Source organism: Harpia harpyja, chromosome 2 (genome assembly GCF_026419915.1).
Source record: "Harpia harpyja isolate bHarHar1 chromosome 2, bHarHar1 primary haplotype, whole genome shotgun sequence".
Taxonomy (NCBI): domain Eukaryota; kingdom Metazoa; phylum Chordata; class Aves; order Accipitriformes; family Accipitridae; genus Harpia; species Harpia harpyja.
Window position 1 is genome coordinate 84429390 of NC_068941.1, and position 26697 is coordinate 84456086.

At 50.6% G+C, this 26697-nt stretch overlaps 2 protein-coding genes across 2 annotated transcripts in view; one reads left to right on the forward strand and one right to left on the reverse strand.

Moving 5' to 3' along the window:
- EIF2AK3 (eukaryotic translation initiation factor 2 alpha kinase 3) overlaps positions 1-1358 on the reverse strand; it is a 44780-nt gene extending 43422 nt beyond the window's left edge. The window contains exon 1 of the mRNA XM_052780791.1: positions 987-1358. Within this exon, the coding sequence (XP_052636751.1) occupies positions 987-1252 (266 nt within the window). The 5' untranslated portion in view covers positions 1253-1358. The remainder of the gene's footprint in view (positions 1-986) is intronic.
- A 6937-nt stretch (positions 1359-8295) lies between these two features.
- RPIA (ribose 5-phosphate isomerase A) lies at positions 8296-24831 on the forward strand. Its single transcript, XM_052780794.1, has 9 exons — positions 8296-8570; positions 13194-13254; positions 15181-15236; positions 18324-18383; positions 19001-19065; positions 19405-19473; positions 19995-20136; positions 21361-21460; positions 23626-24831. Exons 1-9 carry the CDS (start codon positions 8388-8390, stop codon positions 23721-23723), a joined length of 834 nt encoding a protein of 277 aa, XP_052636754.1. The 5' UTR covers positions 8296-8387; the 3' UTR covers positions 23724-24831.
- Positions 24832-26697: the final 1866 nt, after the last annotated feature.

The following is a 26697-nucleotide window of genomic DNA, read 5'->3' on the forward strand; positions in this document are numbered from 1 at the left end:
ATTTGTCTTGCGTGTTTGGCTTCCCTGCAAGCCTACATCAGTGTCTGTGTTTAACAAACAATTAAGTAAACAGGAGAACTGCATTTTCTTTAAAAGAAAGAGAAAAGATGACAGGAAGGGGTATGATGCTCTGAACAACTGTGAGTTGCAGGTGTTGGAAAGAGTTTAGAGTACAGATGCGGTGCTTTTGGGTCTCCTTCCTGCAGGCACAGCACCGGCACCCGGTAACAAGGCAAGGAAGGGATCGAGACTTGATATTACCAGGCTAAGCAGACCGGCCAGATGTCACATAGCATGACATCCGCCAGCTTATTTGTCTAAGAATTAAGGCACGCTTTCTTCTTACTAACAACCACAGAAAACCACAAGTACCTTAGCGATGGTGAGGTCCTGACATACCCTCTCCTCACTGCCACAGCCTTTCCCTCGCCCCTCGGTCCAGCCTGTCCATCACTGCAGCGCTACGTCCAGCCGCATCACGAGATTCATCTCTTCCCCCCCTTCCCCTCTCCTCCCACCTTCCGATACTTCCCTGCGCGTCCCTACAGCTCAACCCCACGCATACCTCCCAGCACCCTCATTTCTCCGTGCCCCCCCCCCCCCAACGCACCGCTCCCTCCACGAACAACCCACAGCCCAACTCTCCCACCTCTCTTCCCACTCCAACCCTTCTGACCCGACCGAGTGCTATTCCCCCCGCAGCGCAACCTCCTCCTGCACGACCCCTTCCCCACACACGATCCCCGGGACCCCCCCCAGCCCCGGACCCTGCCTCCTTCTCCCCTGAGGCACTGACCCCCGCCCCGGCTACCGGGCCCCCCCCAATCACCCCCAAACCGGGCGCTGACCCCCCCTAACATCTCCACGCACTGACCCCCCCGCCCAGAGGGACGAACGCCTCACAGCAGCCCCAGGCACCGACACCCCCCCCCCCCAGCAGTCCCAGTCACCGACCCTCATCCCAGTCACCCACCCCCCCCGCCCACCTGCCGCCGGTCCGGGCCTCTCCGCTCTCCTCAGGCTCCTGCTCGCCGGGCGCCGCCGGGGCCACGCCGGCCTCATCGTCCTCCACCGTCACGTCAGCCGAACCTGCCGGCAAAGCGGCGGGAGCGGCGGCCGCCCCCAACCCGAAAACGGCCTCCACGGCCGCGGCATCGCCCGGCGGCGGCGGCTCCGGGCCGCCCGCCGCCACCCCTAACAGCACCAGCAAAGCGAAGGCGGCCAGAGCGCTGCGGCACCGCGGCCCCCGCATGGAGGGGCCCCGCCTCGCCCGCCGCCAACCAGCCGTTAGGACATGAACGCTGCCGCCGCTGCCAACGCCGCCGCCGCCACAGAATGGGCGCCCGCCGCAGCCCTCCCCGCCCCGCCCGGCACCCCGCCCCGCCCCGCTCGCCCGCCACGTACCGGCACTCCGCGCGCAACCGCCCCTCGACACCGCCGCCCAGCCCCTTCGCGGCGGGGAGGGAGCCCATTGGGCCGGCGCCACGCCGCTCCGCCCGACGCTTCCCCTTGATTGGCGCGGCCGCCGGCGAGGGAGGGAGGGAGGGAGCGGTGTTTGTCAACACGGCCGCCGGGCCAATCGGAGTCACGCCGCTCTCTCCCCCTCCCCTCTACCCGCTGCTCCGACCAGTCGAAAGCGCATGATTCACCGACCTGCTCTGGGATTGGCGGAGCCGGCGCGCCACACGTGCTGCTGACTGGAGCGCCGGGCGGTGCGGCCCCGCCCCTTCCCGGCCGGCCCTCCGCCGGGCTGGAGACGTGGCTGTTCCCCCGTGTCGGCAGGGCGGGGCCAGCGGCGCGCACCACCCGGCGCGGGGGACGGGGGGGCGAGTGAAGGCCCCCTCCGGGGCGGAATGGACTCGTCGGGCGGGAACGGCGGAGGGCGCCCGGCCGCGCGGCCCCCGGTGTCCCCCCGGGCGGGCTGAGGGGACGGCCGGCACCGGCGAGGGCCCGCATACGTTGCTCGATACCCACACCAACACATAGAGGCTCCGCTGAGGTGCCCGTAGCCGTCATCCCCCTCCCGAGGTCGGCGGTTTAGATTGCCTCAGGCACCTTCTCGGGCCGAGGGCCCTGTCTCCTTCAGGAAAGGGCATGGCGGGATCAACCGCTCCCCTCAGGAGCTCGTTCCCCAGTTAATGGCTGCCCCGGCTGGCCTGGCTGTGGTGGACGAGCTTGGCCGGGTCGGTACGCACCTGACACAACATGGTGACCGGTAGGCCCAAGAACGGCTGCCCCAGCATGTTGGCCAAGCGTCGCCACAGCCTCGCCGGCCATCTGTGGTACATTCAACTCATGTTTCCTTCATGTATTTACAGATTTTGACGATCAAGCGGGTAACACTTCTGCATCCTTCAGGGGCCATTTTTCCACCCCTTCCAGCAGTTACCATTTTCTCCTTTGCTCTGGAGAGCAGGAGGGGCAGCTCCCTCAGCTCCCATCTCCGAGGCAGGCTGTTGCCCACACCAACTGCATGCCCGTGGCCTGCGATCGATCATGCCGTGACTTGTGCTGCTACCATGAGTCTTTTTGTGTCAGTGTTCATCCCTGTAGAGGTAGGTATGTAGTTATCAAGCCACGCCTTTATCTTCTTGGTAACAAAGCAAATTAGTTACAAACTCTTCAATTCTGGCATCTCCCCCAGCCCTTAAATTACAGATCTCTGTCCCTCCCCTTTTCCTTTATTTTTCAGCATTCCATTTCAGAATATGGAGATTAGGGTGCTGTGTTCATCTGTATCCAGGGCTAGAAAAGGCTCTAGTATATCCCTAGGTGTGCCTCCAAAGACTGACTGTAGGCCATTAGAGAGCACACAGCACGATGCTTTTCTTCCTCCACATACATACGCATACCTGAGATGCATGGCTTCGCATTTGACTGTCTTACGTGGCAGTCCCTTTATCCAGACCGAGTTTGCCATGTTTTGAACAATGGCCCTTGTCATCCTGATTGTACCACCCTGCTGATGCGGATGTCATCTGCAAATTTTATTAGGAGTGATTTTGTATTTACTTCCAGATGACTAATGAAAATATTGATTATGGACATGCGTATTATAGCATACATGATCCTGGAGGGATCCCATTAGAAGTAGCCTTATTCAGTAATGATTCATAGCCAGTTCTAAAAAAAAAAATAATCTATGTGGCCAGTGTTTAATATATTCTTAACTGATGCTTTATTACCCTGTTTTTTTAATTAAAATATTGTGCCATTCTAAGTAAAAATCCTTTAAAAAGTTTATTACACCTTCCAGAGGAAATTGAATTATTTGTTGTCTTCTTGAAGCATGAAATGAGATTTCTATTTGACCTCTGACTGGCATTACTAATTCTTTAATCTGAGTCACATACGAACTTTCTGTGGTCCTTATCCAGGAACTGTTCTTCCATCTACATTTACTACATATGATACAACTGTCGTTTCTGAAGACAGATACCAACCTGGCACTTTTTTAGCTTTCTAGGATTGCCCTAGTATATCAAGGTTTACCAAAGATGACTGTCAACAGACAAGGGGTGTCCACAGCCAGCTGTTTCAGAGCTACTGGGCCACAGTTACCCTAGAAGACAAGAGCTTCATTGGTTACTAATGGACTGAAATTTATCACATCACTGTTAAGTAATCCACCCACATATCTTCCTGCTTCTTTACAAACATAGATCATAAATGTTCAATGAACACTTCTGCATCATTATTGACATTTTAATCATGTCCATCTAGTAATGGGCCTGTAGCATTACTAGGGTTTTCTGGGATTTAGCCTTGCCAGCTATGGATTTCCTTTGATGTGCTTCACTTCCAATAACTACTCTGCTTCTCATAACTTCTTATTTATACCAACACTTTTTTATTTCCCGCTTTCCCCATTTTGGCTATTTATTTTTCATTTTTAATCACTCTCTCCAGTCCACTAATAAACCAGGAATTGTCAATGTATTTTCTCTCTTGATTTTGAAATTGTGGCTCTTTGCTCGCTCAGTGAACTGTGTTTAAAGAGCTTGTATTTGTCATTTTTAGACTTCTACCTAAATTCTTCTTCCTGCTTGCACTCTTATTTTCTGATGAGTTGGAAATACGGCTCTGTTAAAGCACCAGATGTATGCAAAGTCAGGTCATGAACACTGCTCTCCAGACAACCACTGAATTGCAGTCCAGAGGTTTGGAGTTTTTTTTAACTTACTTCATTATAACAAAGTCCGAAAGAGTTTACCTTGTGCCACATGCCAAATGGCTCATGTCACTTTTAGTAACTTAAATGACATTTTATTATTGTACCCATATGGTCTTGTGCTAATATTTTCTTTATTTAGATAACTCCTCTCTCTTGAGTGTCTACCCTTTCATATGTTTATAAAGAGTAATCAAATTCCTTCTGTTTTGCTAGGCAAACCAAGCCAAAGGCTTTTATTCTTCCCTTAAGCTTTTAGCTCTCTGCTCCCCCCGTTCATCTCACTAGCCCTCCCCTGCACCTGTTCCCATTAAATTAATCTTTCTTGCATAGCGATGTTTTGAACAGTCATGTTGAAGGGTAACTCTAATGTATTTAAATTTTAAACTCCATTATATTTATAGACCATGCAGAAAAACTAGTTCTGTGCCATGGTTTTTACAGTAACTTATCTCTTGTCCCACTAGTTATTCAAGGGGCTTAGAGACCACAGACCCCAGCAAGTTTCAGAATATCGGAATACTTCACAAGTAGACTTGCACTTCTACCTTTGTGCTGGTTCATGAAGGTTTATTACACTTAAGGCAAAGCAGTAACAGCCTTGTGCAAGTGTTCCTATCACACCCATGAGTATTACCTCATTTTCTTCTATTTCCTCCCACCCCCTGCCCCAGATCAGCAGTCTTCCAATTGCAGCCTTTTATTTTAGGAGGGCTCTAACGGTTTTCACGAGAGTACACTTTTTCTTCTAGGCTCCTCCTAGATGCCCTACCACTGAGGCATAAGGAATAACTATCATTATCTAAAAGCTTTTACTTTTCTGTTTTGGAAACATTCTCTAAGGCATGGACAATGTTAATCACAAATCCCTAAGACAAACACTGCAATACAGCCGTGTAATTTTCTCTCTGTATTAAAAATTTGTGCCAACAAAACCAAACTTCCTGCTTTTTGCAAAGCATGACTCATTCTCCATTCTGTTTTGACTGACTGACATAAGAGATCTATTTCAATCATATGACAATAACTTTAAATTTGACCAGCCATTTATGTGGAAATCAAAGCCTGTTCTTGCAGGATGGATGGATGTTAATAGGAATGGTGTTTTACATAACACTGCTGAAGATCTGCCTGCTTTTCTTGAATAACTTGCTCTCAGAGCGGCGAGGCGCAGCGGCAAAAGCCCAGCGTGCCACCTCACGGCTTCCCTGTACCAAGGGCCAGTCGTAGTCCCCTGCAAAATGATCATTTATAGCCTGCCTTTTCCCCCAGGAGAATTCAGACCACCAAAAAGCTGCGTATGTTGCAATTAGTATACCAGCACCCCTGCTGATGTCTTTTCACAAGCAGAATAAAACCAAGCAATTCTTCATCCAACAGACCAAACCAGAGACAAGCAGTGAAGCAGGTGTTATTCAGAAGAAAGGTCACTGAACTGGAGTTTGCAGGATAAAAAATTAGGTAGCAAGAATGTAACTGCTGGAACATGACAGGCTTGGAGAGCCACTGCCAACCAGAAAGAGAGTTTACCTGGAAAGATGAGTTAGAAATGCTCCATCTTCCACTTGGTTTCTCCAGTGTGTTGGTGAAGTTTTACTTTCATAGGTATTGTTGGTTTTTAGCTGTTTCATGCCTTACCAAATGACAGGGACGTACAGATAATTTGATAAACACACCCGATGCCCAGAGGCTGCTGTGCCTTCACTAGGATTTCACTCAGGTTAGCGTGTGCTTTTCCAACAGGTTTAACCTGGGCTAAATCTGCCACAGAAGATGGTCTTAACAGCTTTCCCACTCCCAGCTGATTGATCTTGCTGCCTTCCTCAGGAAAGGTCAAGGAAAGCTGACCTTGATTTTCTTCGTTGCTTTACATATCAGAAAAAACAGCAAGAAGAGGCAAAAAGAAACTGCCTTTTTTTGCCTGTGCGGCAAGGTGAATCTGCACAGGGCCACAGGACTGCCAGAGCCAGCATAAACTCTGTACCCGGCTTGAGAGTGTATGGTGGGTGAAGGGAGTAAAGAGCAGGATCTTCCCTTTTTGTCAACAGCAAGCTGTTATCTCAGCTACCGTGTAATTTCCTAACATGTAATTTCAGCCTCAGATGCAGAATCCAGCACCCATAATCATGCAGCCACCCTTACCAGCCTGATGGCCCAGGCTACTCTGTTCGTCAGTGTGGCACCTAGCTCGGGTTAACACCTCACAGTTACCGCCCTGTTCGACAAGCAAAACGTCTGTTCAAACAAAGCAGTTTCAAACACCTCCCTCCGTACTGAAGCAGAGAAGGATGAGAGTTGGCTCCCGGAGAGGCTTTGACACGGGACAAACACAGGCTTGTACAAAAGGACTTTGAGCTGTTTGCAGAGCTGGTTGTTGCTGAAACTTAAAGACAATCAATTTCTAAAATGTCCGACACTGCCTTTTTGTGCATAGGCAAGGCTCAGCACACCATAAGTGAAGGATTTTCCTGCATACACTGAAACTGTAACTCACCAGCAGATTCTGATAAATTGCTAACAGAAAGCCCCATTATCTATAAGTGGAAACGTTTGTGTTCCTCCAGGCAGACGCACCACAAGATGTGTTTCAAGCCAAAGCCATCAGCCATTGCTGTGAGGATACAAACAGGTTTATCACCCCATAGTTAACTTCTGGGCTAACGCTCCCCGCTCCAGTGGGATTTGAGAGATGCCCACATGTAAGGATGGGCTTCCTGGATCAGTGTAAAACCCCAATGACTGTTTTTTGTTTCAGCAGCAGTCAAACATTTAGGATACTGAACAGAATAACCCCAAACCCTGTCAGCTGCTCCTTCACTTTTACCATTAATGCATCATGGAAGAACACAGTACTTAGGTCTGATTCTTTCTGAAATATATATCCCACTAGATGTGCATATTTACACTTTAAAATGTGTAACTTGCAGGAAAGATCGTTGCCAGCTAGCAGAAAACACTGGGCGACTGTACAGCAATCACGTGCTGCTCTTAATAGCAAGTCACCTGCTCTGTGCAGAAAGGTAAGGCCTTACCGCACTGAGATAAGCCTGGGTAATGATAATAGAGTCTTTGTTGAAATACCACCCCATTGTTCAAAGACTGGTGTGCCGACACCGGGAAAACAAAAGGAAACGTTTCTAGCCCTTAAAAATCACAGCAGAATCACAGAGGTTGGCAACAAAGCAAGTCAGTCATGCCCAGAATTAAAAAAAAAAAAAAAGCCAACAGCGGCTTTCCTGTTGTGCAAATAATAAAAAAAAAAGATTATTCTCTGTGCATTGTGGTCTGACCTTGGAGTGAGTAGTAAGGGGTAAATACCTGCAATTCTCATCCATCTTGGTGGGATTGCAGCCTGGAGAGAAACCGAGATGCCGGTGCATGGTCTTAATGTGGCTCCCAGGACTCAAAATGCTGGTGCACAGGTACTTGAAGGTTGACTTGCCTCTCCAATACCAATTTTTCAGAAACTGTTTCAGCAGATGCCAACCCAGGATGGAGGGGAACAACAACAACAAAAAGGCTCTGTGTGCTCCCTGACAGAAAACCTCCGTCGGGCTTTATCCTGACCCTGCTGCAGGCTGGGGTAAGGCCGAGTGAGTGCTGGTTGATAACCGCACGCTCCAAGGGCCGGCATCTTTGGTCATGTCCACGTTCGGAGTTGTGAGTCCTGCGACACGGCACCGCTCCCAGCTGGGGCAGGCTCTGCCTCGCCAGTCCTTAACCCCCCCCAACACGCATAAAAACTTCCCAGCGAGATCGTGCTCCGAAGTTTTGAGTGAAAGTGCCAGAAAGGCTCTTCCTTAACACCTCTGGGAGGTGCAACCCCCCTGAGCTCACCGCACCGCCTGGCACCGTGCAGGGGCTTCCCCCCGCACTTCCAGGTGGAACATTTCCCCTTCCTCTGCACTTTAGGGCAAAGCCTCAACCCCTCCATCCCCGGCAGACCCCGTATATCGGTCTATATGCGTGTATATCCATCGATAACACAAGTTGCTTCGGGCTTGCGGGTCGGCTGGGCGCAGCGGGCAACCCCTCTCCCCGCGCCGAGCCCGGTCGTGCATTGTGGGAGCTGTAGTTCGCGGCTCGCAGCACTACAAGTCCCAGCCTCCCGGAGGAGGAGGAGGAGAAGGTGAAGAAGGAGGAGGAGGAAGGGAGCGGGCTCGGCCCAGGCCTCCAGCCCGTGCGGGAGAGCCCCCCGGGGGCGGGCCGCGGCGGCATGCGGCTCCCCGGCCGGCTCGGCCCGCTCCGCAGCACGCCCCTGGCTGCCCGGCCGCCGGGGAGGGTCAGAGCGGGGCCGGCGGCGGGGAGACGCGCCTCGGCCCGCGGGCGGCTCGGCGGCACCATGGCAGAGGAGGCCAAGAGGCTGGCCGCCTGCGCGGCCGTGGACAAGCACGTCCAGGTGAGACGGCCCGGACCCCGGCCCCACGCGGGGGCACGGCGTGGCGCCGGAGCCACCGCTGCGCGGAGCCTCCCACTGCACGGGCGGACGGACCCCGGGGTGCGCGGAGCGGCTCCGGGGGGCTTTGGGGTGCCGGGACACCACCCCCCCCTCAATGCACGGAGCGGCCGTGGGGTGCTCGGAGCCTCCCAGTGCATGGACGGGCTTCGGGGTGCACGGCCCCCCCCCCCCGGTACACGGAGTGGCCCCGGGGTGCAGGGACGGGCTCTGGGGTGCAGGGACCCCCCCCTCAGTGCACGGAGCGGCCGTGGGGTGTACGGAGCCTCCCACGGACGGACTTCGGGTTGCACGGAGCAGCCCCGAGATCCACGGACGGGTTGCGGGGTGCACGGACAACCCACCCCCCCCGGCTGCGGCATGGACAGTCGCGGGGTGCAAGGAGGGACCCTGGGGTGAACAGACGCCGAGCCTCTTCCTCCTCCTCCGCTTTGGACTGCGCTCCTTTAGCCCGGAGAGAAGGGAGAAAACTACTTTTCCCTTCCCGTCTCTGCGCTCGCCCAGCACGCACCTCCCAGGCAGCGGCTCCGTGCCTTGCACCTCCAAACTTTCACGGTGCACCCTCCTGCGAGCTGGGCTGCGGTGGGAGTTCAGGCTAACGCGGCGTCCTGCTCTTTTCTCCAAGTCCGGGGTGCTCTGCTGCTGCACCCTATTTCTGAGCACCCCAGCGAGGAGCGACAGCCCCTGACCAGGGGGTCGTGTCCTGTCCTCTGCAGGGAGGGACGTGCAGCAAGGGGCTTTAATCAACTCCTTGAAGGTCAGATAGGACCGGAGCTGCTTGAGGTTTGGCACAGCCTGATCGCGAATGCTTGGAAGAGCAACGGTTAAAGTCGCGCAGTGGCTTATCGAAATGTTTGCTGTGCAGGCCCTTTTGCAACAGCAGTGATCAAACGGGCGTAGAGTCGCTGCCAAGGAGGTAGATGTTAGCAGTCACAGGGGAAAAAAATTCCATTTTCCTTCCCTCTCCCCTCCACTGGGTTGGCATCTTGAGGTTCAGTTGCTGATGGCTTCCCTGATGTCCCGTAAATGTTTCACTTGTTTTGCAGCCTCCCTTTCCTCTGAGCAGGCTGTACCTGCCTGCAGAGAGCACAGCCACGTGCTATTGGAGTCCTACCCCTCTGCCAGGCCAACGAGCAAAAAAGCGGTCTGTGGGGTGGGGAAGCCTGGGGGATGGAACGATGATTGCATAAAACCCCCCTTTCTTACCCAAAGCAAGCCCCACAGTTGCACATTGAGGGGTTGCAGGAGGAAGGACTTTGTGTCGCAAGGTGTGGAGCTGAGGCATGACTGCTGCAGCGGGTTGTCACGAGCTGGGTGCCTTTGATTTGGGCTAAAACATGACTCTTAATTTTGGACTTTTCGTAGTGAAACAGCTGGCCTTTGTGCTGTTTTATGGTCAGGCAAACTTAGGGTAATGTTTCTGGCCGTGTCCCAGCTGATTAAAGTTTTGGGCCTGGCTAGCGAGGCTGATTAAGTAAAATATCCAGCGGCTGGGGTAATATTGCAATGCTTGCCATGCAAGTTGGTTTGAAGTGATGGTGAAGCAGATTAGAGCCACCGCCAAGGAGTTGGATGGTCTCAGCTGTCAGAGAAAACCCCTGTCCCCTTCAGTTTGCACTGGGAGGGCGCAGCCGCTGTTTGTAAGGGATAGTTTTGTGTTTGGCCGTTAATTGCTGTTAACGGAGGGAGCAACATAGTCTCCGAAAGCAAAGCTGCAGAATCCCTCCCTTGCATGGCAGGGACATGTGGGAGATGCCACTGACTTCAGGGTTTGGTTATGCTGGGCAAATCTCTTCCGCTTAACTGTGCCATAAATCGTGGCACCAGGGGCTTGGTACTGGATCAGGCTCCTCGCTTGGCATCCTCCTTCGCACCCATCCCTGTCGGTGCCATCACAGCAGCTCCTCACGCAGCCTGTGGCAGTTGTAAACCTGGGGGTGTGAGGGGGATTAGGATTTTTTCTCTTTATTTTTTTAAATTAAAGCCACACTGGTGTGTTTACCCACAGCACTTGTCCCTGGGCAGCTGTAGGAGCAGAGTTCCCCAGTACTGGAGCGGACACTGAGATGACCAACCTCAGAAGCCACGGGCTGTGATGCCATGATGGCTTGGAGGAGCGGGGCAGGCATGGGGCTTGGGGCTTTAGAGCCATAAGCTGCTTGGGGAGAGCTGGCTTTGCATTTATACAACACCTCCGAAGGCAGGCCCTGTTAGCGTCTCTGTTAGAAATGGAAAGATGGGTGAGAACCATAGGTCCTGCTGCCCCAGAGGGCTGAGGATTCATAAGAGGAAACTGGGCTTTACGCAATGTTTATCTCCTGCTCTTTGCCCATGTAAATCCTAGTCTTGGAAACTTATGTTGGACCGGCCAGCCCCTGTGGTGCTGCTGACGGCCACTCGATGTGCGTTGCCTTGTTGGCATCTCCAATGTTGGGCAGCATCCCTCGGCCCCTGGGTTAGCAGGGACAACGCTCTGGTCACTGCTGACTCCGCTCGTGGAGTCCATATGTGGGTCCTCAGCTGTGCTGTGGCTCAGTGCCTTGGTTCTGCTTGCTCGGGTTTTAGTAAACAAGCTGAAAAGTCTTTTTTTTTTTTTTTTTCTTTTTTTTTGCATGGGGTGCTGCTCCTCAGTGCTGTGACCTGGACCTGCCCCTTGCACACTGACCTTGTGCTCTGCTTCTCGCCAATGTTCGCCCTGTCCCTGTTTTTAAAAGTGGATGTTTTTTGGCTCGTTTTGCATCTGGTCCGGCTGGCGTTGGAGCTGAGGAGGTGGGAGCCGCAGTAAGGCAGGGGTTGTGACAGCACCGGTTTAGACTGGCTTAAACTGTTTTTCTGGGAAACCCAGTTAGCGCAAGGTCTTGCCACTGCCTAAGGGAGGGTGCTTCACCTGTCATTACTGATAAATGCCTTCAAAATTATTGCCAGAGATGGGCTGTGACCCTTGTGAGCTCTTCCCACTTCATTACAGTGGAGTGGCTGATGCTGAGGCTTTCCCCATCCCTTTAGGGCTGCTGCTCCAAGACGTTGTCCCACCCTCTAGAAATGAGGGCAAAGAGAAGAAACTGCCTCTTCCCAGGTCGAAACAAGTCTCTTGGGAACACCGGTACTGCCCGTGTCCTGCCAGCCTCTGCACAGCTTTGCTTGCCCCTTGCTTCCTTGGCTGGCCGCGCTTGGCTCTGCCTGCCAGGCAGGTGACACCGAGAAACCTCGGGAGCTATTGGGTTTCTGCTGGCAATGGTGCAGGCGTGCAGCTGCGATCTGTTGCTTTCCCCATCTTTTGCAGAGTCACGGTGATTAGTGAGGGCCGGGGTATAAGCTGAGTCTCTGGTTGTACACTGGGTTTTGGAGAAGTTTTGGGTTTTTAAACTTGTAACCTGCAGAAGCAAGGGGAATCATTAATCCTAGGGGAGCGTGACCTGCCTTGAGCTCCACCTTTCCAGGCAAGCTTGCATGCTGGTAGGATTTTAGCTGGTTGAAATGCTGCAGGTGTGGCTTTTTCCACAGCTGCTGAACTCTGGATTTGCTGCACATGGAGAAGGAGCTCCAGACCTGTCTAGTGTCCAAGAGATAATGCACAACAGCTCTGTGCCTGCATCTCTGGCTGGCTTGAAGTCTCTCTCATCTGAAGTCTCTGTAGTTATAGTGGGCCTCCTTAAGTCAATTTAAGCTTTGGATCCCATCCAAAGAAGGGGAAGTACATTGAAAATTGGAAATGTGCAAGAGGCTGCAGGTAGCTCTCAGAGGATGGGAGACTGAGCTGATAATAGTGATTTACATTGCAGAGCATCCTCTTGCGGAGGTAACACAGTTGCACCCATCCACCCTCAGCCTGCAGCACCTTTTAGAACCGTGTCTAACCGTATTGAGAACTGTATTACTGATGAGGCAGTAGTGATCCTTCTTAAGCCAGACCATATGCAGAGAAAGGCTAGGGCTGAGCTGTGGTTAAAATACGATCCTCTTCAGCATATGCTGCCAGGCTCACCCACCTTTCAAATGTGTTGCTGGACTCTCATATAGGCAGTTATAGACTCTGTTTTGGAGAGCGGTTTTTATTATTCTCTAGGAACGGCTGCTGTGCTCTTTGCTTTGGCCGCTGGTGCATCCGTACTGTTTACTAACAATACCGTTGGCAGCAAACCCATGCTTTTACTGTGCGGCTTCCTTGGGAGATGTTATCTTGGGGTTGTTTCAGCTTCTTCCTTTGTGGTATTGTCTGAAACTCCCAGCTTTCCGGCAGGAGAGGGTGCATGGAGTGCCAGCAAACAGCAATGAGTGTGCATTGAACACCCTGAGAGTCAGACCGTGGTGGTGTTTAGCAAGCACATGTCCTTTGAGGAGAGGGCAAGTTGCTTAAAATCCCTTAGCCTCAGACAGTGGTCGTGCCCTCGCTGGCACAGCGTGTTCCCTTCCTTGCCTGCAGCGTGCTACGACGTGTGTCAGCATGCATCTCTGGGCAAGGTTCCTCTTGCATGTGTTTATGATGTCAAGTTCACTGGGAAAAGTGGACAGCCCTTGTTCCAAGCCCCCAGTAACAGCTCTCCTCTGTCTCTCTTTGATTTGCAGAACAATCAAGTTCTTGGGATTGGAAGTGGTTCTACGATTGTCCACGCGGTGCATCGATTAGGTAGGATGCTCCCCTTCGTGTCCCTCCCACCGCAGAAAGTACCCTTGTCCGGCTGCCCAACTACTTGAAAAACATGCTAAATCGTCTGGATGCCGACTTATTGCTGATGTGTCGGGTCTGTTCACTGACTGCTGTGTCCTCCTCGAAGCTGAAGGTTAAAACTGGGTCTTGAGCTCCAAATTTATGGCATAGAGAGCCCTGAGGAGGTAATGATTTGCCACCTGTTCTCCCCATACAGCCAGGCAAAGCGCTTTACTGGCACCTGCCACAAACTGGAGCTAAACCCCTCCGTTTCATTCCAGCTCTGCCCAGTCCTGACTTGCTTTGTGGCTGTGGGCCATGCAGCTGCTCTGCTTCCATTAACCCGTTTGTATGTGGCTGACGCTGCTTGCTCACATCACATTATTCACGTTGAGGGTCCTGCTGAGATGTCATGAAAACGAGGAATGTGAAATCCTGCTGCTTTTTTTTTTTTTTTATACCCTACAGCTAGGTTTATCTGCTTGCCCCAGGTGCAAGTTTGCTCAAGTTGTGATTCAGAAAATTTCAGCAAAATACTCAAGTGAGGCAAATACATTTTTGCAAAGCGAATGTGAGGGTAATTATCCTCACGCCTCATTACAGAGGGTGCAGAGGTTTAAAGTTGTCTTCGCAGGGCACTCACAGCCCTAGGGCAGACCTGCTTGTGGAGGTGCCGTACCTTGTCCTGCTTCGCTGTCCTTGGATGCAAAACAGAGCAGCCGTGTGTGACGGGTGGGAAGCGTGGCGTCAGCCCTGTTGTTCATAGGGGTCTTGCTCGGACACGGAGCTGGGGCTCCTGCTCAGAAGCAGAGCTCGGTGTGTCCCACCTGGGTGGCTCTGCGTGGCTGGGAAGTCCCCGTGTGACCTCCAGCTCCCTGGGGCAGAGCCGTCCCCCAGCCCACCGCAGGCGAGCGGGGCTGAGGTCTTTGCGGGGAAACAGCAGAGAAGGTGCTGTGCCTGCCCCGTGGCACCCGCCTCACCCCACGCTGTGTGTGTGATACGCTTATTTGTCTGGGAGCTGCGGTTCAGCTTTCTGGGTTTGGCTCAGTATTGCAACCACTCCTGATTCTTAACAGAGAATTAGTCTCTAAATAAATGGGTATAGTATTTAAAGTAGAGTGCCTGTTCCAGGCTGTGAATTCTGACTTTTCATGTCTACTGAATGTGTTAGCGCTGGGATGTGGGCCGTAACAACATACGGCCTCACGTATTGCATCTTCAATCCTTCCAGCAGCAGTGTTACCTTGAAGCACGTAGCCCGTGTGCTTGCTCTGGCGCGAGAGCTGTTGCTGACTCTCGGGCTGTTGGCTTATGCCTAAGTATTGTAATTACTAAAATAACATTTTGTCCATAATCATATCTTAGTAATAGATTTTAGTCATTTGAGGTTAACCTGGGGGAGGTAATATTTCCTTCCATTTAATGGAATACTGTATTTTATTAGTCCTTTCTCTGCCATATATTTAAATGTTCTATAATAAATGAATGTGATGTCCCGAAGGCAACAAGCCAGAAAACCTTTCAGACAGCTGCTGAAGCTGTCTGTTTACAAGGAGCGCAGCAAAACCTGTCTAATGGAGTGAGAGGGGAATGGGGCTAATTTCCCAGGTGACGATTTGCTGACAAGGCTCCTCTGCTGCTGGAGACACAAAGGTTAATGGCTCGTGGTGTCTTGGGCTGAGCCATGGTGGGTGTTTAAACATTTCTGACTGTAGAAACTGAGCCTTAGCCTATGCAGGGTGGCACCTGTTTGCATTTTGAGCATGACTGAGTTATTTGCAAGCCAAGCAAGTAATTGCAGTGATTCAAAGGGGCTGCTCTGAACTGAGATTTATTAAAGTGAAAGTTGATGGTTTTCTTCCTTCTGCAATGAACAAACAGAGGCTTCTGCTTTTTTTCCTACAGCCGAGCGGGTTAAAGAGGAGAACCTGACAATTGTCTGCATCCCTACATCTTTTCAGGTAAGCGCTTTCCTCCTTTGCTTTCTGCTAGTCCAAACACTCACGCAGGGGATCTTCCCTTTGGCTGCGGGAGGCAACCACGCCGCTCTCTGGACTGGCTCGCTGCGGTGTGAGTTAACCGGTGAAAGCAGTCGTGATGCAGCCTGCAGATGGACCTCATGAAGCCAGCGGTGATGGTGCTGTGTTACCCTGACCTGAGCTGCAGGGATGCCATAGTGCTAGGAGGTGTGTTTTGAACCAGTGCGGTAACGCTGGTTATGTCCGTGTTGGTGCGTGGCTTGCTCTGGGTCCTGCTTACAGAAAGATGCTCTTTAGTGGTGAACCAGACTCATAATGCAAAACTCATTAGAGACACTTAGTCTCCTTTGATTCTGTATCAAGCCCTGAAAGCTGTGAAAATCACGCTGCAAGCAATAATAGCAAGCTCATGTGTTTTCAGGAGGAACTTGAAATGCATCAACTGGCTTTTATAACGAATTTGCAGAAGAGAAATCAGCTTACTCTTTCCTTTCATGTGCAGCTTTTGCAGGGATTGGTTCATACCAAACTAGCTGTTGAGAGGTTTGCAGGGAGAGGGAGAACACGGCTTGGTGGTGAAATGCAGAGCTGCTGGGAAGCTTCTGAGCTGCTTCCATGCCTTCAGGCAACTGGCATTGGTCTCTCTGCCTCTATACCCTGAGGTGGGAACGTGCTGCAGAGGAGCAGCTGTCACCCTGTCCCCTTTCTGCAGGGAGAGGTGACGTGATGGGGACCACCCGTGGGGTTTTCAAGGCTGGGTGGCAATTTCCCGGTCTAGGAATTGGGCACGTGTCCTTCTCACGGTCCTGGTGTGGACCTTGGGATTGTACTTTTGTCACAACTTTTTCACTGTGAGGACAATCAAGCAGTGAGGCAGGCTGTGCAGAGTCTGCCCTTCAAGGTTTTCAAGACCTGAGTGGGTAAAGCCCTGAGCAACCTGGTAGCTGACCCTGCTTTGACCTGGAGATTGGATAGAGACCAACCTGAATTATTCAAAAATCTTATGAAAACTTAACATCCTCTTACCCTGCAGATGCTTTTTAAGTGTGAGTGTGGGGCGATGGGACTCTCTTTTTTCCTAGCTGTTGCAAACCACCAGTGGCCAACTGGGGTATAATACAAACTGCTGCAAAGGGCAAAAAGTGAAAACTAGATTTTTTTTTTTCTTTTTTTAACCTATATCAGTACTTCTGTTGCATATATAGACTGTGGTGAGAGTCTGTCTTTGATCTGTCTAAAATGATCCCCATCCTGAGATACCATGTCCCATTTGAACCTAGGAAAAGTGCTGAGTTCAGTCATTAGGTCTTACAGAAAATACTGATAAAGCTCTTGTAGTGAATTTGGGCTGGAGCATGTCCTGCCTTGAAATGTTGGGATAGTTCATGTAGCACTGCAGAGTTTCTTACCAGTAAAACAAAAAGGTTGCTGTTAAAGGGAAGAGATCGATTGTATACCTGCAGGAGCCAAAATCCCCCAGACGTGGGGCCGCCTTGTATCTTTTGCGGTCCCTTAGACCTCAACCACTTCCGAGTGAAGCGTTCCCAGGTCAGCAAAACAGCATCTTATTTTCACTACGTACAGGTGTAAATGGCTACCTGAGGTCACTGGCAAGGAAGAATTGGTTTCAGTAGGCTTTTATTGTCCTCCCTTCCCTGTTGTCAGGTTGGGTTATTCCGTCGCCATCAGTAAAGCTAGAGCCGGGGTAAGTATCTGTCCCTTGGCTTTTGCGTTGTTCTTTTCGCCTGGATGTGTGCCGAGAGCACAGAGCGAGACCGTTCTTGGCAAGTGCTGCGCAGTTACCAACGCTTTTCCCCCAGTTGTGGGAGCTCTCGCTTTTGATTCCTGCTGGTCTGCTCCCATTGCCTTGCAAGCAGAGAGCCTGAAGACAGCCACCTCGTTTCCACATTGCTGATTCTAAGCCTGTTCAGGATCTGGCCTGCATGTGCAGCACAGTGTTTTTCAATGCTTTCAATTCCCAGATCCCTGAAATCTCTTTATGTGGACACCATGTAATGAACGTAAACCCACTGATTTTTATTCTTTTTATTTTGTGAGTGCTTAGGGCAATCCCAATGTGAAGGTGAAGAGCCCACAGCCCATGGGTGTTAAAATTGCATGCTACGAAACACCACAATAAACAATTCAAATCATATCTCATTGCCAGGAGTACCGCCTGCTAAGTCATCTTATTGTTTCTGGGATGCCAATACATGTGACTGATGCACTTTGTTAGCATTAGTGGGTAAAATTCAGGGGAATGAGTTGATCCAGGCTACCGCACTGTTGTTTCTTGGTCTAGCTACCGCATGGTAGGAAGTTCAGACTTGAGCAGAGTCCGTGCAAGGTGGGATTCTCACTCAGGTGATGATTTGTAACACAGAAAATTCAACCAATTCAAGGTTCTCTAAGCTTCAACTTCTGTTTAAACTGATGGACCAAGTGGAGGGTAACTCCAGGTGCTCTGTGTTGTACTGCCACTAGAGGGAAATACACGGCCACTTCAGTAAAAGTAGGTTGGAGCCACCAAACAGCTGTTTTGGGAGGCTTCCCACACTTCTATGAGTTGTGCTTTTCTTTTTTGCCTTTTTGTTAGTGCTGCATTGCTATGGTGTAAATATTTCATTTTCCATTTTTCAGCTGAAGGAAATCAGAGGGGCTGGATGGGTGCAAGGGAGAATGATGTCCAAGCTGAAACAACACAGGACTCAAAAATCCCACATCTGCTCTAATGTTTAAATGCAAGTGATTCCCACCGAGCTGGTGGGGCCTCCTGCTCTTTAGTCTGAAGAGACCTGAACCCAGGAGTCCTGTTGCACCATCTGAGTGTTTTAGTTCAAATCAGCAGCAGGGTTTTCATTTGATTAAAATAATCTGGTCTGGAAGCGTCTTTTTCTCCTTGCCGTGCGTTCCTGCTGCTGACTGCAGCCTCTCCACCAGCTCCGGGTGGAGCAGTGGAGCTCTCCCAGGGAGACTCCATCCTTGCCGCAGCCAGGGGAATGACACCACAAGTCTTGTTTTCCTTTCCTGCCGCCAGTAAATGGTGTTTGCTGTGTTCTTGGTGCACAGGCCCGACAGCTGATCCTGCAGAACGGCTTAACGCTAAGTGACTTGGACCGACATCCAGAGGTAAGTGGGACTGCGGAGGTGAGACCTCACCTGACCTTCCTCTGACCTGGTCCTTCGTAACGCATCAGGCTCCTTTGTCCTCCCCCGAGGACGAGAGTTCAGGCAGCCACACTGCAGAACACGAGCAAGAACTAGCTTAGTTTATTTTTTTCCCCAAGCCTTAGACTTGGCTTAGTGCTTGTCCCTTTAGATGGCAAGTAGGCTGCCAAGTTGTGTTTCCTCTAGGTGTTTGGCATCTCTTCCAGGCTGAGGCTTGCTGGCCCGAGACAGGAGTGTTATGTTGCTGAACTGCCACCGAGATTTCCCCCGGGAGTCCCTCGCTTGCATGCTGGTCCTTAAGTGACACTAGAGGCTAAAGTGATGTGCCTTGCAGGCCAGCAGTTGGTTTTGGTTTTCCTTTCTCCTGCTCTCACATACTTGTGGTTTAGCGGGGGCTGGTATCCTTGGGTGGCTGATCAGACACTCATCTCTGGTCAGGCTGGCATCAAGGTGGTCCCAGCTCTAGTGACATTTCTGGCTGCTGCTTGGGACCTGACACCCCCTCGAGCTGCACCAAGAGCCATGCCTGGATGCTGCGCAGGAGGGGTTTCCACACCAAGTTTCTCCTCTTCCTACAGCTCGATGTTGCCATCGATGGAGCAGATGAAGTGGACTCTGATCTCAACCTTATCAAAGGTGGCGGGTGAGCCTTGCTGTCTGTCCGTCTGCGTGCGGCACTGGTGGCGGTGGCCTCTGAGCATCCTTTTCTGGCTACGGATGTCTCTGGGGTGGGCTGGAGAGGCTGATGGGACCCCGTGCAGGGCCGTGCGTGCACCTGCAGTGGGAGGTGGCTCTTGACCGGGAGTGTGTGCAAGGGACAAGGAGGATAAAGTGATGGGGCAGGGGAAGGAGGCCTGGTGTGGGGCAGCGGCAGCACCAGAACCAGCAAGAACATGATGGAGGGGACTGGACTTCAAGGTCATCAGGCACATTGAGGAGCAGTCTGACGTTCTCTGACTTTTTTATTTTTTCCCCCTTTCAGTGGCTGCCTGACGCAGGAGAAGATAGTTGCAGGATATGCAAAATGCTTCATCGTTATTGCCGATTACAGGTGAAAATATTACTGTTCATTATACCTCTCTGTCCCATGGGAGGATTTGGATGGTTCTGTGTTAGGCCATTATTGTCCTTCCAGTGGGTCAGGGGAGCAGGAATAGATGGAAATGAGCCTGGCTCCCAGTGCTTTAGCAATTCAATTTAGCTTTTTTTCTTAATTTTCAACTCAGCAGGCCTGCTTAGGAGTCAGCAGAGCTTGTGGGGAGATGGCTGCTCTGCTTTTTGAGCTCAGTGATTGTCAGCATGGAATAAATTTCCCCTTCTGTACATACAGCTGCGGGGCTGTATTAAAAACAACTCGTGTCCTGCTTGTCCAAAACATGTCAAAACAGGGCTTATGAGTGAATAGAGCATCATGTATTAAACTGGTTCTTCCTACACGTGTGCACGTGTGAACTGACCGCAGTGCTCTCCAGGGCCTTATGCCTGAGGGGTTTGCAAGAGGGAATGTGATAATGTTAATGGGGTTAGCAATGTCATGTCTGATGCTAACCCCACCTCAAACTGTGCCCTCAGGAAAAAATCAGAGAGTCTCGGGGAGCGATGGAAGAAGGGAATTCCTATCGAAGTCATCCCCATGGCTTATGTCCCCGTCACCAGGGCCCTGACCAAAAACTTTGGAGGTGCCGCAGAGCTGCGGATGGCTGTTAGCAAAGCGGTACGTGTCCCTGATCAGCCCTGCATCCCCAGAGGAGCCACCTGAACGTGGGCAAATGGAGGACCAGAGTTCTGGCCTTTCACCTAAGTAAATCTGGGCTTTCACTCCCACGAGTGGCATCTTGTGTAATTCCTCCTAATGATATACACAGTTAATGAACTGTGTGTTTAGGTGTTCAGGCTGCTCATTGAAAGCCTCTCTGGCTTACGTCTCCTAAAGCAAGCATCCCTGAGCAGGGAGAAGAGGGATTGCCAGTCTGGGTCTGACCTCCTGCTCTGTGGGGATACTGGGGGGCTGGAAGGCAGTCTGCACTACGAAAGAGGGTCTTGAGTTGTGGGGGCAGCTCATGCTCCATCCCAGGCCTCTCTGTTCCACACGGAGCCAGACTAAATTAAAACTGAAGCTGCTTTGTCTCCGCTGCCACTGTCCTATCCTGGCTTGGGCAGCGGGGCTTTGCCAGCCCACGTTGCATGGCAAGGGAAAAGGAGGGCTGTCTGCAGTAATGACTGGAGTTAATGCCTGAAGGCTGAGTATTTGTTTTTAATGTGTCTAATCCCAAGAGGCTCTAGGGATTGCATTTGGGTGCCTGAGAAGAGCAAACCAGTCGTTCTCTGTGAACTTGAGACCAGTGTCGCTCGGGGAATGCACATCAGTGCTGCTCCAGCATGAGCCCTGTCCTTGAAGGATGCTGGTCCCTCCTGGGATGTATGGTTGCACACCCTGCTCAGCGCTGCTGAAACACCTTGTCCTCAACCCCAGCTGTCTCTCCTCTGTTGAAAGGAACCAATTGCTCCTTCTGTTGGGCTTGAGGGAGTGCTGGGCACATCTGGGATGCTTAAGTCCAGCAGTTCTTCAACTCCCCGTGGCATCCAGCAGCATGCTGTTAGCGCTGGGGCAGAGGGGTCTTACTTCGGCTTCAATCGCCTGTAATAGCCTTTGTAGGACATTTATCTAGCTTTGCTCTTGTGAAGAGGCTCCCCTGTTGCAGTGATGTTTCCAACCTCTGCATGATTATCTGTACGCAGGAGAATGAGGAACGAGCAGTTGCCTTGGGTGATGGTTTTACTTACAGGCTTATTGTGGACTGCCCTGATTTACTTGAATGATGACTCTCTCTAAACTGTTGCAGTGGAGATGGCTGGTCCCGGTGAGGGCTGTGACAGTCCCTGGCTGGGCTCGGTAGACAAGGAGCTCATGGTGGTGACAAATGGGTTTGCTTCTCAGGGCCCTGTGGTGACAGACAACGGGAACTTCATCCTGGACTGGAAGTTTGACAAAGTTCATGAATGGAGTGAAGTGAACACCGCTATAAAAATGATACCAGGTAATGTTTATGATTTAAAAAAACCCCAAAGCTGGCTAAGGCTTGGTCTGTGCTAGATAACCCTGACTGTGGGAGTTCTCCACTGGATAGGAGGAAATGTGTGTGTGTGTTCATTCACTGCCCTCTTATGGGTCCCTACATTTGTTTCTACTCGAGAGATCTATCTGCTGAATTACTGCAATGGTACCCATGTGGCATTTCCATATGGTGGTAAAAACCTGGGGTGATGCTGGGTGACTTGTGTGCCTAATGGGAAACAGCATCCTGAGTCCTGTGTTCTTCCTTACTCTCTTTGTGCCTGTTTGGAGAGGGACTTTTAATGGAAACACTGGTGGACTCTGGAGGGAGGGTTTGCACTGGGTTACAGTATTTTTGAGGAGCTGCTTACAGCTCTGCATCCCATTACCATTGTGTAGCCCTATGGGCTCACCTTGCTGTGGGAGTGCAGCGTATCCTAGCTATTGCTGTGCAAGAGAGAAGCAGTGACTGATCGCACTGTTTGCAAATGAAACAGCCTCTCTGCAAGGACTCCTGCCTTGCATGAAGACCTGCTGCCCAGGCCAGAGCTGCTTCTGGATGATCCAGGTCTGCCCAGGGGCAGTGGCACCCTCTGGACTTCAGTGAATCAGCAGATAGACTGGCTCAGCCACATCTGGATGTCTCTCTGGTTATGTTGGCAAAGTCTGCTCTTGAATCTGGTCAGCTTTCGAGTACATGTTGTTGTATCTCTTTATCTCTGAGTTTATCTCAGATACCTGCCTGCCCCTGAAGTCTGTAACACAACTGCCTTCGCTGACTGTGGATTGTCAGAACATGCAGGAATAGGTTGGGATCTTGTTGCACAAAGCTCAAAGTCCCAACAAAGCAGCAATATATTGTCCTGGCACCACAATTAAAATACAGGAGCAGGCAGAGGCCATGGGTGTAGGCTGGGTGAAGAGTTGCCAGTAACTTCCAGTTGCTTCTGTTTGGTGGCTTTGCTTCCCTCAATGCTTCTTAGAAGGGTGGTTTACTGAAAATACACCCGTTTTCTTTTTTTCCTGCTCTAGGAGCAAACTGCTAGGATGCTACCTCTGCCTTGACTTGTCCCGGTGTCTTTCCAATCTGAATAATTACCTGGCGCTTGCTTGCAGACAGCAGTAGTTGGCAGGTTTGGACCTTTGGCAGGAGCAGATTTAACCGAACCAGTGACCAATCTAAATGAACCAGTGACCACTGCCTGTCTGGGCTGTCCCAGGTGCAGTGCTCCGTATCCTAATGCAGTTTCTGCCCGTGGCTGTACAAATGTCTACATCACTAGAGCTGTTTCTGTGCAAGAGAAAAACAGTGGCCATTTACGCTGTTTGCAAACAAAACAGCAAGGACTTCTTCCTTGCGTCTCTGCAAGGAAGATGAATGGTAAACGATGGGACCTGCTCCATTGTGTTGGCGTGGAGATGGTCTCAGCACCATTTGCTGCTCAGAAATGGACTCGCTATGGGGAGAAGAGCATCTTCCCTACCAAGAAGTGGATCAGCAGAACTCTTAAAGCCTAAATACAGTGGTGATAGCAGGGCTCTGGCCACCTTGCACTTGCAGTAGCCCTTGTTCTCCATTTCTTTCCACCTTTCTGGCCTCTGGCTGTGGCTCAGTGATCACTGTGAAGTTAGGAGCACCCCATAATTAAATGCAACCAAAAGTACATTTGCAAATGGGCTACAAATTGCAAAGGTAGCATCAGATCTGCTGAGTCTTAACATTTGAACAAGTGTTATCCAGGTGTTCTCTAACAGGATACTTTTTTAGATTTGTTTAAAGGCAAAGTGAGTAAACCTGTGGCTGCGTGTAGCTTCCTCTTGCTCCTGTGGATCATCAGATGGCTGAAAATGCCATGCTCATGATTATGTTAGTGTAATGGTGGTGGCTGGTGTGGTGTGAATGTCAGGGGGAGCTTTGGGAGTTGTTTCTCACTTTCTGGAGAGAGTTTCTTCTGGGGGTGGCAGCATGGAAAAGACCTCGCAGGCTCCCTGTGCGGCTGATTCAACATCACCCAGGTTGGACACCTCTCTCCAAACCTCTGATGGAGGCATTAGCGCCTTTTAATGAACAAAAACATGGGCGGAGCAGAGGATTCAAGCAATGGGGTGGCTGTGGCATTAACCGGCACGTGAACTCTTGTTCCCCAGGTGTGGTGGAGACGGGACTCTTCATCGACATGGCAGAGGTGGTGTACTTTGGCATGGAGGACGGCTCGGTCAGCGTGCGGGAGAAGCAGCCTCGCTGATGCCAGCACGCTGCCTGCTCTGCTTCGCCTTCGGCCAGTTTGATTCAGCTGTTGTAATGGTGCCAACCTGACGTTTTGCCTTAACGAGCAGCGGTTATTGCAGAAGACGGACGGGAAGTTGATCAGAATCCGCTGACGTGATACTGAATGTCTTTTTTAAAAACAAAACAAAAATTATATTCTATTTCTATATATATATATATATTTTTACTTTACAGGAATGTTGTCTTTTTTTAAAGAATCATTTAAACAAATTGCTTTAATGTTTTTATTTTATTTTCTAAGAAATACTTACCAAAAAGAATACTCCTTGTTTTGTGTTTTGGGTTTTTTTGGTTTTTTTTTTCGTTTTTTGAACAGAACTTGAACCCTTCTGGTTGCTCATAGTGCTTAGTGATCGAGGTCAAAAATACAATCCTAATGCATCATCCTAACCCCCCTGGCTGGGAGGGTAGTGCACGTAACAGGAGCGCATCCAGTCGGGACCTGCTGATGCCTTATTTGGAACCTTTTTGGTTCGGTATTTTATGCCTTTTATTTTTCTATACCACTGTTTTTTAATAGTTCAGGATGTCTAGTTGTCCTCTGTGCACATGACAATTCTCTGAGCCTAGGGTGGTCTCTACATCCCTCTGTCTGGAACATTAATAAGGGCCTTTTTTGGGCCTCTGTATGGAGGAGATGTTCATCCTTTGAGCCAAATTCTGCTCTCCATTAATCCAGTACCTCTGATTAAAATCTGTTCCTTTAGCTGGAGGTGTTTGGGACTTCGTCCTTGTAAACCGAGAGCAGAACTGGGTCCTTGATAAAGTTTACAGAAGCACGTTTGAGCAGCTTAGGGCAGTGTGGAATACCGTTCAGTGGCAAATTATTTGATTAGGAATGAAGGTTGATTATCACCCCTCACAGCTGGTTGATTTGTGGAAGGATAGAGCGGAACGCACAGGAAAACCGAGTCTTCCTGCCTAAATTTCCCACATGTAGCAGGAGAGAGACACTCGTTCAATATCTTGTTCTTGGTGTATAGGTGCTTTGCATGGTTCTGATGTCAAAATGCAAGCCCTCTCTTTGTGTTGTAGACACTGAAATAAAGAACTGTTACACCAGATTTAGTGGTAATTCGGTTCTTAAAGTATTTCGTGGACAACGGGGCAGATTGTTGTCAGACTAACTTCTGCTGTAGTTTTCCCCTTACAAGGGCTCTTCACCCAGGTGAAATTCACCCTTCTGCATTTGATTTCCTTTTGCTTAAGGTAAATACATTATTTTAAATTACCAGATTATCTAATCAATGCTTGTTAGCTGCAGTGCTTACCTTGAGACTGTCTTAAATTTGCCTGTCTAAAACCTGTGCATCTAAATACAGCTCCAAAGGAGCTACTTCTTTAAATCTTCCCCTTCCTGTGCATCTCTTCTGTTAATTCTGAAGCACTTGTACTGAGCAAACTGGCTGCCATCCAGCCAACAGCTTGGTGGAAACACTGGAATATCTCTTCCCGCAAACCCGATGCTGCAGAAGCCATTTGCAAAGCCCTAGTTCTTGCCATGGGCTGTTTTCAGATGTGTCTTGGGCTCCTAATGTAATCCTAGATACACAGAGAGCAATTGAGCAAAGCTTTGTGCCCAAGCGCCTCCTCACTCAGCATGCTTCTGGAAATGAGATTAGCAGGAGCGAATGTTGCTGTTGACTGTCTTCTCTCTCTCTCTCAAATCAAACAGCTCCTTCTCAAAAAGCTAATAAAACCATTACCGCACCATTACTTTCTGGCCCTGGACCAGATGTGATCTCATTCAGCTTTGTGCTTAGCAAGGGCTTGTTAAATCTAAGCCTGAAGGTGGCAGGTCTGATTCTTGAGTTTCTCTGGGCCCTTGGGATGCAGGTAGTGCTGGTGGGTGCTTTTGCAATGGATGCCCCTGCTGGGGTGGGACTTTGAGTGGGTCTTGGGCTGCGGGGTATGGGTACAGAGTTCACTGTACTAAAGAGGTAGAATTAAAATCTCAGGATGGAATTAAAATCCCTGAAGTGCTGGAGCAAATGTGATGTCTGAACCAGTACTGGAGCCTTTGCGCAGATTTCCTATGTGTAAACTGCCCCAGCTCAGATTTCCCGAGTCAGTGGATGGATTTTTCAGTTAAGGGGCTCTTAAGAATGGTCTGGTCCTTTCCCTCGGAAGCTGCGAGGCTCCCTGACCTGTCATGACCATCCACATCTTTGTCTGCCAGCATGTGTGGGGCACATCTAGATGGGGCGCAGGGAGTCCGTCCCCTCCCGGGGTGGCTTTGGCGTGCCGTGGCTCTGCCCTGTCACCGACACAGCCTGCTTACGCTGATGCTTAGCTGCCTAGCTGTGAGCATGTTTGATGAAAATTAACTGTACAGGCAGCAGAGGTATTTCTGGTGCCTGGTCCTTGCTTTTCTAGACTATCACCGTTATCATTATGTATGTTTTTTGGAGAGAGAACGGTTTATAGGTGAGCATGCCATGGTAGAACTTCAGGTAGGGGCAGGTACCCACGACCTCCCTGGGTAGGGGCAGTTCAGCTGTGGCCATACCAGTGGGCTGCTCCCAACAGCTCTTGGGCTTGAGTTGGTTGAATTTGATTTTAACACCTTGGCTGGTTTGCACTGTGGCATTTGCTTTGGGCTTTCATTTTTCAAGGTGCTCTTCAAAAGAGCCTTAAGAAGCCTTTAGAAATGGGGCTGCCACCTCTATCCCACCCTGCTCCCTTGCAGGGATGTATTTTTAGAAGATGGCATTGGAAAAAAAAAAAATAATCAAAAGCAAGTGGAAGGAGGTGTCCTCTTAAAGCCCAAGGTGTGTTGGTTGGGTGCATTTATTTAGGGTGCGTTCCCGCAGGGGGTCCTGTTACCCGCTGCTAACCACAGTGAGACGATGCAATCCAGCCCCTGCACACAAACCCTGGCGTCGCCTTTTGGACTGTGCACAGCGGGAAATGCACAACTGATTTACCAT